We start from the raw sequence: 13,244 nt of genomic DNA on the forward strand, positions 1-13,244 counted from the left end.
TTTTTTAAATTTTTATATAAAATATAATAAATAATTTAAATTTTATTTTATTATTTATAAATTATCTTAACTCATCTTTAAATTTAAATTATTCGTAATATAATTTATCAAATTATACAATTAATTTATTATAAAAATTTTGAATCACGTGAATTTATAAAAAATATTTTATCTAATTAATTTGTAAAACTTCTCGCCTGAAAAAGACATCCACATCAGCATCCATAGTACTGCAGTTGTTGAAATTGACAAATTGATGATTCAGCATACTTTTTCCGTACATATCTAGAAAGAATGGCTAGTATATCACTTGAATTTATTTCTCATTTTTACTCATTATGTATTTAATTTTTTTTTTGGAATAATTAATAAAGCATCTTTTAATACATTGATGTATTTTTTTATTTTTAAAAAATATTTAAATATATTAAAAAAATAAAAAATAAAAAGATAAATTTGTGCTTGCGTTTGGCGTGAGCCCAGCACTACTCTTATCTAAAAGGGTGAAAGAGTTTTTTAGAGTTTTTTAGTTGACATCTTTTTCGCAGATGTCACCGATCTAGAATTCTAGGTTCGGCATGCATGGCCACCTGTTTTGTACGGAGCTACAGCACATTGTAATAGATGCAGGCATGCAGCAGCTGCAGCAGCCAGTTCAAGCAGCCTATAAAGTAAGAAACAAGGGATCAGCAAAAAACACATGCAAAAGCAAGTGCTCATTCCACTCTTCCACAAGTACTCTTTCTTAGTGATTACTATAGGGTTTCTTTCGTTTTCAGCAGTGACTAAAGGCTAGCCAAGCTTTTCAATCTGTCAAATTGCAGAATAGTTTGAGTTTTCGAGTTCAGAACAATGTGTATAGCTGCGTTTGCTTGGCAAGTCCACCCGCTCTTCCCTTTTCTTCTCTTGCAGAACAGAGATGAATACCACAACAGGCAAGCTAATACTGATCAGTCTTCTTGCTTTTCTTTGCATTTGGTTTGAATTGCGGGGAACATAATTGGATTGGTGTTTTTGTGTGTGCATGAAGGCCTACAAAGCAAGTGGCATGGTGGGAAGGTGGTGATATACTGGGAGGGAGAGATGACGTTGCAGGAGGGACATGGTTGGCTTGTTCAAGAGGAGGGAGGGTGGCTTTTCTAACAAACGTGTTGGAGCTTCATAATCTCCCTGAGGCAAAGAGTCGTGGAGACCTGCCTGTGCTTTTCTTAGAGGTACATAATGTTATTTTGAATAACAGAATCAAAGATTTATATCCCAATAAGTCTAATTACTACCCATTTTCATCCTCATCAATAAGATATATAACCCAATAGGTCTAATTTAAATATAATGGTGTAATTGATTCACTTTCTATTACCATTGTTACTATTTTCTTTTGCATGGAATGAATGCAGAGCACAAAGACTCCAAAGGAGTTTGCAGAGGAATTGATAACAGAGGCCCATCAGTATAACGGCTTTAACCTTATTGTGGCTGATATCTCTTCCAAATCCATGGTTTATGTCTCCAACAGGCCGAAAGGAGAACCCATTGCCATTCAAGAGGTTTCTCCCGGCATTCACGTTCTTTCGAATGCAAAGCTCGACTCCCCATGGCACAAGGTGAGAATTGAAAGGTATTTTTATAGGATGGACAAGACTAGAAGAAAAAGAGTTGAATGGTAGCATTCAATTTTATTGGAAAACTATGTAATATCCAACTCAAACACAAGTTATATCTAGAGAATCATGACCACAAATTAGATCAACATAGTCAGGGTTCTTCCCTAAGTACCACTAATTCTTGCTTTCTTATATATAATTTGAATATGAGATTTGCATTGTGTTTAGAGTTAAAACTCAAAGAATTCTGTTATTATATATATATATATATATATATATATATATATCATATTAAATTACCACTTATTCATTTCTGCAGGCTCAACGCTTAGGGCCGAGTTTTAAGGAACAGCTGTGTAAATATGGTAAGGGAGAGGTACCTGTGAAAGATATGCTTAAGATGCTAATGAGAGACACAGTTAAAGCAGATGAAAGCAAATTACCTCATATTTGTTCCCTCGACTGGGAGTTCAACTTGAGTTCCATATTCGTTGAAGTTGACACCCCACTGGTAAATATAAGTTATAAGCTATTATTATATATACACTACCTGCAACCATAGAAGTTTCTGAGTTGTGCTCATCCATCTATCTTCTGGTGCACGTACAGGGACCTTATGGCACTAGGAGCACTGCTGCATTAACTGTAAAAGCAAGTGGGGAAGTGAGCTTCTTTGAGATGTTTCTTGACAAGAACACTTGGAAAGAAAAAACTGTTAGTTACTACATTCGGAGGCCGAAATCATAGATAGAGAGATAAAAAAGCAACTGAAAGCCAACGCCAAAAATAAGAGCTGGCTCATGTATTATTCATTGACATGAAAGAGTTATGAATGTAAGCCACTCGGTCGATGTGTTTGTTTAATGGTGGAAGGCCTATCTAGGCATATCAAATAATTCTATAGATTATAGACCCTTCTATTTCGTCTAAAATTCTCTCTGATGGGATAGGAAACAGGGTAATGGCCAAGGATCTGCAATCAGTTGTTTGAACTAGACTCGGTAAATTCGAACATGTGCTAGTGTTACCGAGATGCACTTCGATGTCAAATAGAAATTTCAACAAACATGTGGTCTACTAAAAAGTAAACTTTCCATACTACTAGGATGAGCAACTGTCGTTTGGCTTTGTAGAGTTAAAATCTTCATTTTCCTCAAATCACAAACAAAGGACAAAGGTGGGTTTTTTTTTTATATATAACAGTAGGCACAGTTTAACAGTGACACAGAAGCAAGGATCCAAGCCGAGGAAATGAACTAGGAGTGATTCGGGATCGAACATGGGACGAGTCCAAACTACAGAATGATAGAACATCCCTAAATTACAAATTTACAATGTGCGCATCCCTTTATCTCCCTTACACAGTTTCCTAAAGGGAGCATTCATCTACTGAAGTATAACAAAATCACACCTTTTGATAACCCTTGGTATCCCTAGCCTAAATACAGAAAGGGATTGTCAAATTAGTAAATTTTCGGCTGCTATCATGCTCCGATGCCTCAGCAATTTCCTTCAGACTAGTCCATGACTTTCGCCTTCTTTTATTTGATGTGCTCACAGTTTTTTCTGCATCTGTGGGGGGAAAATTGTTTTCGGGTCCAGCCGGTTTCTTGGGCATCGATAGGTTTCTCTTTCTCCTCTTTGCTTCCAACAAAGTAGTAGCAGTTCTCGCCAATGGAGTTATGGGACTATCTGTAGTAGGAACTTCCCTGGGATATGCTGGTGAAGCTGTAGCAGTTCTCGCCAACGGAGTTATGGGACTATCTGTGGTTGGAACCTCCTTGGGATATGCTGGTGAAGCTACCTCATTGGTTTTATTGATACCATCTTTGCTTCTGGTGCCCTTCTCCAAGCTAGCACGTTTCTGAGGCCTGGATTTTGCAGGTTCTGATTTTGACGATGCTTTGGCCTTTGAGGGACATATCTCTTTCATATATCCTTTTGGGGTCCCTCTCCTCATATTACAATGTGAACAGAAGAGACATTTGTACACTACATTGTTCTGCATGAAATTATTAGTTTTCTTGCGTCTGCGCTTTGCCTTTGCCTTATTCTTTTCAATTCGAACAGTGCAGTTAAAGCCGGGCTGAAGAATTGTTTCACATCTGTAATACAATTACATGGTAATCAAGGTTTATTACTAGAAAAGGAAACATATAAAATTATAAGTCCAAAAGGCAATTCAAATGAAACCATAGAACCCAAACCACTCGAGCTACTTTGAATAAACTCCTGTTGTTCGTGCAATCTGAAAGTGGGGGTATACATCCTTTTAGGAAGTATACTGCATGGTCTATGCTTATGTTAACAGGAAATCGACATAAAAACATCATACCGTCCAATATTCTCCACATAAGGTGGGAAATTAAAACCATAAAATCTTAACATTAATAAGGATAGATAACAAGAGACACATACAAATAACCGGTTGAATAACTCACTTCTATAAATCATATTCGATCAAGCATTTGGGAACAAAATTTTTGGTTGAATCTCATTATAATGTGGATTACATATTATTATGACGACTCAATTCTATAACGCATAAAAATAAGGTAAGCTGGTCAATGCCACATGGAAGACTAGAGAAAGAAAGCTCGATAAAGATTCTCTAGTCAAATCAGACGTGATAACAAAAACAAGAAGTGTGAATACGGGCCTGGTATTCAGATAATCCTTCCATAATCATCAGGTACAAGGGGTATAACGCAAGCTGACAACAATCCACATCTGCCTCCAAATTTGATTTCCAACACCAAGATATGGGATAGTCTCCTTCTACACTCTCTTTTTTTTCTTTAAGAACTCCTCCATCTAACCACCCAAACATTCTACATAGACATCAGCACAAACCAAACTAGACATGTAACATGACCCTTCCCCTACATAAAACCAATTCTACCATTCAGCCTAGTCTGGCTCTCTAAACACAGGATAACCAATCTGAGTTCTATGTTTAGTGGCAACTTAAAAATTCAAACAAACAATGAATTCCTAAAGGAAACAAGACTGTCAATAAAACATCTCATTTATACTCTTACTCCTTGCTTATCATAAGCGCAACACCAAAACAGGTAATCATTCAACAACAAGAAATATTTCTATCTTCATGTGAATCCAATATTCGAGAAAGATGTACATATACATCTGTATAAAACCTAACCATCAAAACTTCAAAGCTGAGCCAAGAAACAAAACAACCATGGAAGAATTCAAGTTACAGACAAACCTCTCACAAGAAAACAGTGAAGGATCAGGCAGTACACCCATGGCCTCTCTCACAGTAGCCAAGCGATGCCCGAAAAAAGCACCTAGAGAAGGAATAGCAGCCTGTCCACTGGTCCATGCCGCTAGCTTCTGCAATTGATCAAGTTTTAGCATGGACCTGGAATTGTAGGAACCACCTTTGACTTGCTTTCTCCCATTGACTTCTTCTCTAAGTGAGATCGAATTGTGAAACCCCAGTGGAAGACCTGGTCCTTTCTTAGTCCCTTCTCGCTTGCCCATGGTTTTGTTTGTTTTGCTTTCTGTTCTTTCTTGGGAATTTTATCGAACTCCTGGGTGGAAATTACCAACACAACCTAGTAGACCAAATCAATATACGCACAGAGTCAGTCCCAACCCTTCAATGTCAGTAAATCTTCAATATTTCAGACCTAAAATCAAATACAATGCAATAACAGAATAGTATACTAAACAGATATTATCATATAAATCAGATAAAAATTTCAGATTTAATATTCACATTTTATGCAGTAGAGAAACAGCGTACAAAAATTGCTCATGTCTACACTTGTCATGATAAAATGTCATATTTCAAAGTTAAGATAACGAGACTAGTATAGAAAATAACTGAGACAGTTTTCATAACAAAATATGCATGTTTTTCAAAAAATATTGCAAAGTCTATAATAGGAGCACCACTTACCTAACTTTTGCAGTGTACAAAACCAATCCAATTACACCTTGAACCCGAACAATAGCAGTATCATAACCTAATCCAGAAAAATATCACTCCATATTAATAACACATATCAGTACAAAACCAACATACCTAACAAAATTCTATAACCCGACCAGTAGCTCAAAGAGAGCCAAAATCACTCCTTTAACCAATCACAAATAATCCCAGCACTACAAATATCAACCATAAATTTCCTACTACTAGAGACATACATGATACACGTCCAAATTCCCTTTTCAATAACAGTTCAAACAAAGTGTGTCATGTCTCTAAAAGGCTCCAGCAAATCTCTACCCTCAAAGAAATCGGATGGTTTACATTATTACACGTGTTTATTTGCATTTCTGTATGTTATTTGTCAGTCATAGTTATGTGTTATTTGTATTTCAGGAGTTGTTGGTAGTGGGCCATGTTGGTCGTGTGTAGTCCAGTAGAGTAATGGGCTTGTTGCCCAAGTCCTTAGGTAGTACAGTTATCTTAAGCATGTTGCTTAAGGGTGGAGTCGTGTAGATCGCGTTCTGAAATCTGTTAGGAACCGATTGTATTTATTTGTTCTGTTTTTCAAGTAATGGCATCCAGAAAATTCAAAGTAAATTGCAGAATGGAGGTTTGGTCCCTCGAAGTACCAATTTTCTGTTATTCACTAATTATATCAGAGTCATTACAAAGTGCATAACCCCACATAACTTATTCTCCCTCTTTCTTCAAATATGCTCACTCCCACTCAAACCAAAACCGATCTCCAGTACGTCAATTCACCCTTGCTCAAACACTACCATTAACCCAACAACAGCACAATAAACTCCGCGAAATCTCAGAACAATCTATTTTATCAACAATTCGGATCAGCCGTTTAGACAACAAGAACATTGGTAAAAAGAGCATCTTACCAGCACGGCGGTGACGATGGGGCTAGGTGGTGGTGCTGCATGCAGCAGGCAGTTTGGTGTCGTAAGGCGGCATGGCTGGCCTCGTTGTCCTCCACTGGTCGCAACGGCTGCGAACAACAGAGAGATGATAGATTAAACGGAGAGAGAGAGTGAACAGAGAGAGAGAGAGAGAGAATAAGGACAGAGATTTACCCGTCACGGGGCGTTTGCAAGAGAGACGAGAGGCGGCGATGTGCAGCAGATCGACGAAATTGAGGGTAGGCGGTGTGGAAGGGGCTAAGGTATGGTTACGTGGTGAGCGGTGCGGCAGGGGAAATGAGGGCTCATGCGGTGGCAGTTGTGTGTGGCAAAGGTGGCCTTAGCAAGGCGGAGACGCAACGGAGAGAGAGAGAGAGAGAGAGTAACAAACGGAGAGAGAGAGGCCGAGAGAAAGAGACTTTAAGAGAGAGGGAGACAAGTGGAGAGGATGAGATAGGGAGGCAGATGGAGAGGATTTACCGGTATGGTCGAGTACGGCGGTAGCTACTTGGTGCGATTGGTTGCGGCGACCTTTGTGAGTGGGAGAAAGGAGCGACGGAGATGCGCATATCAGAGGGAAGTGGGGATTGAGGGCTGGGGGAAGAGGGTAAGGAAGCTAACTAGGGCTGAGCACTGACCAAGTCGGAGTTGGTATGGCCATCCTTTGACTTTGACTTTGTCAGAGGTCGAATCCAACCTCCGATTCCAACTCCGACATGTTCATCATCCGCTCCGACTCCGACTTGTCGGAGCAAAGTCGGATTTGGGCTTTTTCTTGGGTTTTTTTTTTTTTTTTTTTTTACTGTTTTCAACTTCATATTTGGCACAATTTTTAAAAAAGAATTTTTTGAGTGAGCTTTTAAATTTAATTTTTTTCAAAAATCACAATCTAAAGTAAATAATTTACTTTTTACTAAAAACATAACAAAAAATAAAACTAAATAAAAACAAGTAACATACGAAGTTACTAACACGCTTCAAAAAATTAAAAATGACTAATCACTGCAATAAACATCTACTCCCATCAATGCATCATCCATCATCCACATCCAACTAATCACTTCAAGTCTACAATAAACATCCACACCCATCATCCATCAACCACATCCAAAATCATCCACGCCCATCATCCACATCAATCATAATAATATGTTCTTACAACGATTACAACAAACATTTTTTAAGTTCTAATTTTGAAAAAAAAAAAAAGAGAGAGAAACCCAACATTTTCTAAGTGCCAACCAAATTAAATGTTCAACAAACATTAACATATTACAACAAATTAAATGTTCCAAGTGCACACTGCCATTTCAACTTCTAAGTTGCGCTTAAAAAAAATATGAAAAGATTTTAGTTAGAAAATATTTTGCTATCCCAACCAGAAAATGATAATGACAACAGAGCTAACCATGAATTTTGCTATGCAGTAAATATCCATTATCCTCCATGAATTTCACAGAGAATAACATTAATACCATGAAATTTAGGAGTTCCCGAACTCCAAGAACTATATAACAGTTCAAAGAGACTAACAAACTCCAACCACTAACAGTTCAATGATCTTACGAACTCCAAAAATCCAATGCAAGCATTGTTGATGGTCCTCTTAATTCAACCACGTGATATAAGTTATCCAATCTTTCTTTTCATGATTTTCAAGATTGGCAGCCACTATGTTGTACGTGACAACTTATGTTGTATGTGCACTAAATTAGTTTATCAAAAAGAGGTGATTTCGTCAAGTCTGATTCCTAAAGGTGATAAAACTTCAACTTTGTACTTATAAAAATGTTCAACTTTGGGGTACACAGATTAACTGCCCAACCACACCATCAATTACAGAAAGAAAATAAAACAGCCCACATGTTCACTAAAACAGTCCCAACTTTAGCATCATATTAATATATAAACAGCCCCAAACCACAACACATAAACAAAAACAGCTCCAAAAACAAGTATAATCACGGTTTATTCATTCAAAACATCCCAATAAAAACAGCCCCAATATTAACTCAACTTAAAACAGCCCCAGTATAATCACAGTTTTATCCAATCATTCCTTGCAACAACAAAAAAAACAGCCCCAAACTCATTCTATTTTAGTTACGCAGATTTTACACAAACTCATCAACTTCAACATCCATCCAAACAAGTATAATCACAGTTTATTCCTTCAAAGCATCCCAACAAAACAGCCCCAATATTAACTCAAACTCATCAACTGCAAGTCTGCAACATTTATCCTATTTTACTTACACATATTTTATACAAACTCATCATCACAGAATTACACAGATTTTACACAAACTCATCAACGCAAAATTACACAGATTTTACACAACTATACATCGCAACATTACACAGATTTTACACAACCATACATCGCAAGATTACACAGATTCACATTTTACACAAATAGAGAGAAGACGAAAGGAGAAGAGAGTCAGGCTTACCGTGTCGACCGCTGCCTATGGGGTTACTTGGTCAGGGTGAGGTCGCGCACCGACTCGGCGAGAGAGAGATGACAGTCGGGGGAGACTGGATCAGGGTCACGGGGACTGGGTCAGGGTGAGATCGGGGGGGAATGTCGCGGGGAGAGAGAGAGAGAGAGAGGCTAGGGTTTTTTGAACTTTGAAGCCTGAAGCCTGAAGCCTGAAGTCGAAGGAGAATGGAAATAACGAGGGATGGAGAGAGAGACGAGAGTGACGGGGTGAGGACCTGAGGCCGTGCTCGCCCGGGGCGGTTGGGGGGGGGGGGGGGGGGCGACGGCTTCGTTTTCTTTATGGACACTAAATTTAATTTTATTCTTAGGAATCATTCGAATTCGAATATGAGTTGAGATAAATTATAAATAGTAATAAGATGGATTATGTATAGTAATAAGATTTATGAGTTAAAATTACTAAATATTAGTGAGATGAATTAAGATAGATTGTGAATACAAACCGACCCTAAATCTTTGTTTAGACTTTTAATCCTAAGTTTTTAAATTATAATTTTTATAATTATTAGTGTTTAATTATATGTTATCACTTATCATAGATTCATATAATACTTTTAACATTTTATCATATTATAGTGTCTAATAATATATTATAGACTTATCATTCTATTTATGATTTTTATAATTTTTATAATTTTTTTCCATCACTCAATTTTATTGTTAGTATTAATTAATGAAAATTATTATTTAAATTGACTTGCACCATATTGACTAAAATTTAAATATAATTATTATACTAGTATTATTATATATTGGTATTAAATGGAAACTATAAGTCTATAATGTTATTATTATTAGTATTTATACTTGTACATTATTGACAATTACATATTATTATACTATAGTACTACATGTTAGTCTATAGACTTGTATTATGATTTTTATAAATAGTGTTTAATTATATGTTATTAACTCATTATACTTTTATTATAACTAGCGTTTAACTTATTCCTATTAATAGTTAAAGTATAATTAGTATTATATATTAATATAATAGTATTACATGTTTATACATTAGTAGTTAGTTACATATTTTTCTAATAAATTATTATACATATTGCTATTGATAATCAATAGTAAAAAAATAAAATAGTAAATAAGTAATAAAATAGTAATAACAATACTATCACCAATGGCTCTGATACCAAAGGCGTATATCCCAGGTAGAATAAGGTATTAATAGAATAATAATGCATTAATAAGAATTAAAGGCGGTAAGACCGGCCATATACATGATAGCAAAGTAGGCAGGTGGTATAACCGACCATATGCATGAGGAAATAAAAATTAAAGAAAAGAGATATGAAATAAACTTCTTCATCAAAAATATAATACTTACAAGGAGATTAATTCTCAAAGGAGTTGGGAGCTGAAGACATGAGGGAAGAACGATTGAAGATTTACAAAGAGAGGAGGACAGGACTTGGACTGGAGAGGTTTTGGGCGAGAGAGGAAGGGATATCAAATTAGAATTTTGAATGCCCTTCTTGCCTTGTGAACCCCTTTATATAGACACTAAAACAGTAACTTTAATAATACATGAACAGTGACGGCCGTTATAAGAACAGTATTAGCCGACGCTAAAGACAAACACAGTACCGGCTTACATTAAAGACAAGAACAGTGTCAGCCGACGCTAGAAACAAACATAGTACAAAACATGTAATCTAGTACAGAATTATTTGTCGCTTTGCTGGGTAATAATCTGTCGCGAATAACTTTTTAGAGGAATAATATCTGCATGTCATGCTGGTTAGTCAGATAATAATTTTCACAAATTCTGAGGATCATAATTTACTAATTCCAGTTCAAACGGGTCTTGAGAATCCATCAGTTGTACCGGATGGTAAGGTGAATAATCTTGAGAAGGAGATGCAGCTTGGTTGCCTTGAAATTGAGAGGCCTGTTAGAAGGAGAGGCCTGATGGGCTGGTGATAATGCGGGTTGCTGTGGTGGAGTTAATCTGGGTTGTGCTTCATCTTCATCGTCACTGTCTGATATTTGTGACATTACTTCAGCTAATTTTTTTAAATCCTTTTTGTTTGTAATGGATACCAATTGTGCTTGAAATCTGCTTCGCTGGACTAGGACTTCCGGAGCTTTGGTAACTTTTGAAAACATTTTCAGTACATGATCATAATTGTATTTTTCCTACCATTTGATGGAAACTTGACGGGCTAGGAACATAATGGTTTTGAGAGAGGGATGAGGTTTGATAACGTATTCCCATTTCATAATCCAATTTAATTTTGTTTTGAGAAAGAAGAGCAAGAGGGGTGAGCAATGGTTTAATGCTGGTGGGCTGTCATTCTGTGAGATGAAATTTTGGAGACTTTCCTAAGGGGAAGAGGAATGAGAAGAGGTTCAGGTCCATAATATTCCCACTATAGTGAGAACCATTTCGGGAGTGTTTTAATTTCCTGTAGTTTATCAAAATGAAGGAACAATGAATGACGCAAATTTTTGTTTTGTTTTAAAAACATTTTTGTCCATACTTGTTGGTAATCGTAATAATCATAATAAGGAAGATCATAAGAATGAGAGAATTTTCTTGTTAAGTAGGGATTTTTTCCCCATTGTTCCAGGGTGAGAACTTGCTTAATAGTGATTTTATGAAAAGCAATAATTGGAGACGCTGGTGGAGAAGGTTGAGTTTGAAGGGAACAAGGAATTTCTGAGAAAATAATTGAGTCAGTATCTACTAATATAAATTCATAAAAATACTGGGTTTTCTTAATGTTTTGTGGAACATAATGCCAGTCCGGTAGGAGAAAGGCATCAAGTAATTTCTGAGGGTCAGACAAATGTTGTATTTCAGGTTTAATAGGAAAGACCGGATGCCAATGAGATTTGATAATAATAGGAGATGAAGAAGGTTGAGATAATAATGGAGGATTAATAATTTGGGAATGAGAAGGAGGAGAAACAGCTTTGGAATAGGTTGGTAATTTTGGAGAGGCTAATGGTGAAAATGGATTGTAAGAGGGTCTAATATTTTGTGGTAATGATCCCAATACCGTATAAGGTCTTGGAGTTGCAGAAGGACAAGGTGAAGGATAGGAAGGAGATGGCGGTCGTGCGTATGAAGATTTGGACTTTATTTTGGACTTTGAAGATGACATGATTTTCCCTGTAAGAATTCTCGGGATAGAAAATCAGGAAGAGAATTAGATTCTCCTTTAATATGCTCAATATCAAAATAAAAAATATTTAATATAGCTTGCCATCTGGCAAATATTTGTTTGGCAGCCAGGTTTTTCACATCTTTAATTAAAACTTCCTTGGCTGATTTGCAATCTATTCTAAGCAAAAACTTTTGATTCAACAAATCATCTTGAAATTTAGAAATACATAATACAATAGCTAAAATTTCTTTTTTAATAGTACTATAATTCTTTTGAGTAGGATTCCAACATCCTGAATGGAATCGAACTATCTGTTCCGAGTTGGATGATAATTTTTGTTTCATAATTCCTCCATATCCTATATCAGAGGCATCTGTTTCAACAATTTTAAAAGTATGAGGAGATGGAAGCCCTAAGCATGGTAATTTCTTAATATGAGTTTTAATCTGTTTTATAATACTAGTATGTTTTTCTGTCCAAGGAGGTGGATTCTTTTTTAATCTTTCAAATAATGGTTTACATAATGGTCTGAGAGATTGGTAAAAATCTGCAACATAGTTGAGACTTCCTAGAAATCTCTGTAATTGATTTTTGTCTTTTATTTCATCTGAAAATTTATCAGTAAATTCTATTGCTCTACTAATTGGTGTAATAGTTCCTTGATAAATTTCATGTCCAAGGAATCTAATTTTCTCTTGGAATAATTTTATTTTTGATGAGGAGACAACTAATCCATTTTGTTTGATAATTTGAACAAAAATATTTAAATGTTTCCAATGTTGTTCAATAGATGAAGAAAATATTAATACATCATCTATATACACTATTGAAAAATAAGTGAATGGAGTAAAGATTTCGTTCATAATATTTTGAAATTCACTAGGGGCATTTTTTAATCCAAAGGGCATAACATTCCATTCAAAATGTCCAAAGGGGACTGTGAAAGCTGTTTTATATCGATCTTTTTCAGCGATTTGGATTTGCCAAAACCCGCTTTTCATGTCGAATTTTGAAAATATTGTAGCATTATATAATCGGGATAATAAATCTTTTTTATTAGGAATTGAGTATCTAATCCATTGTAATACCTTATTTAAAGATTTATAATTTATTACTAAACGAGGAACTCCTCTTTCTAAT

The 13,244-nt window shown here is 35.9% G+C and overlaps 2 protein-coding genes across 6 annotated transcripts; one reads left to right on the forward strand and one right to left on the reverse strand.

Moving 5' to 3' along the window:
* The first annotated feature begins 712 nt into the window (after positions 1 to 712).
* Positions 713 to 2,522, forward strand: LOC121263080 (transport and Golgi organization 2 homolog). Its single transcript, XM_041165870.1, has 5 exons — positions 713 to 935; positions 1,031 to 1,214; positions 1,398 to 1,604; positions 1,924 to 2,115; positions 2,214 to 2,522. The coding sequence occupies exons 1-5, from the start codon at positions 853 to 855 to the stop codon at positions 2,349 to 2,351; spliced, it is 804 nt and encodes a 267-aa protein (XP_041021804.1). The 5' UTR covers positions 713 to 852; the 3' UTR covers positions 2,352 to 2,522.
* Positions 2,523 to 2,900: 378 nt separating this feature from the next.
* On the reverse strand, positions 2,901 to 9,169 carry LOC121263045. Of its 5 annotated transcripts, none has more exons than XM_041165822.1 (5): positions 8,930 to 9,169; positions 6,459 to 6,565; positions 5,533 to 5,599; positions 4,834 to 5,185; positions 2,901 to 3,709 (listed from the first exon to the last, which is right to left on the reverse strand). In XM_041165822.1, exons 4-5 carry the CDS (start codon positions 5,109 to 5,111, stop codon positions 3,043 to 3,045), a joined length of 945 nt encoding a protein of 314 aa, XP_041021756.1. In that variant the 5' UTR covers positions 5,112 to 5,185; positions 5,533 to 5,599; positions 6,459 to 6,565; positions 8,930 to 9,169; the 3' UTR covers positions 2,901 to 3,042. The 5 variants fall into 5 exon arrangements, with proteins under 5 accessions (XP_041021756.1, XP_041021758.1, XP_041021755.1 ...); XM_041165824.1 differs by lacking the exon at positions 8,930 to 9,169 and adding an exon at positions 6,957 to 7,258; XM_041165821.1 differs by lacking the exon at positions 6,459 to 6,565 and having other exon boundaries at positions 8,930 to 9,121.
* Between the last annotated feature and the right edge of the window lie 4,075 nt (positions 9,170 to 13,244).

Source organism: Juglans microcarpa x Juglans regia, chromosome 4S, assembly GCF_004785595.1.
Source record: "Juglans microcarpa x Juglans regia isolate MS1-56 chromosome 4S, Jm3101_v1.0, whole genome shotgun sequence".
Classification (NCBI taxonomy): Eukaryota; Viridiplantae; Streptophyta; class Magnoliopsida; order Fagales; family Juglandaceae; genus Juglans; species Juglans microcarpa x Juglans regia.

Coding starts and splice junctions, on each gene's coding strand:
- LOC121263080 (XM_041165870.1), top strand. CDS start 853: ATGTGTATAGCTGCGTTTGCTTGGCAAGTCCACCCGCTCTTCCCTTTT. Junction 936..1,030: donor AGAGATGAATACCACAACAG/GCAAGCTAATAC, acceptor GTGTGCATGAAG/GCCTACAAAGCAAGTGGCAT. Junction 2,116..2,213: donor TTGAAGTTGACACCCCACTG/GTAAATATAAGT, acceptor GTGCACGTACAG/GGACCTTATGGCACTAGGAG.
- LOC121263045 (XM_041165822.1), bottom strand. CDS start 5,111: ATGGGCAAGCGAGAAGGGACTAAGAAAGGACCAGGTCTTCCACTGGGG. Junction 3,710..4,833: donor TCACTGTTTTCTTGTGAGAG/GTTTGTCTGTAA, acceptor ATTGTATTACAG/ATGTGAAACAATTCTTCAGC.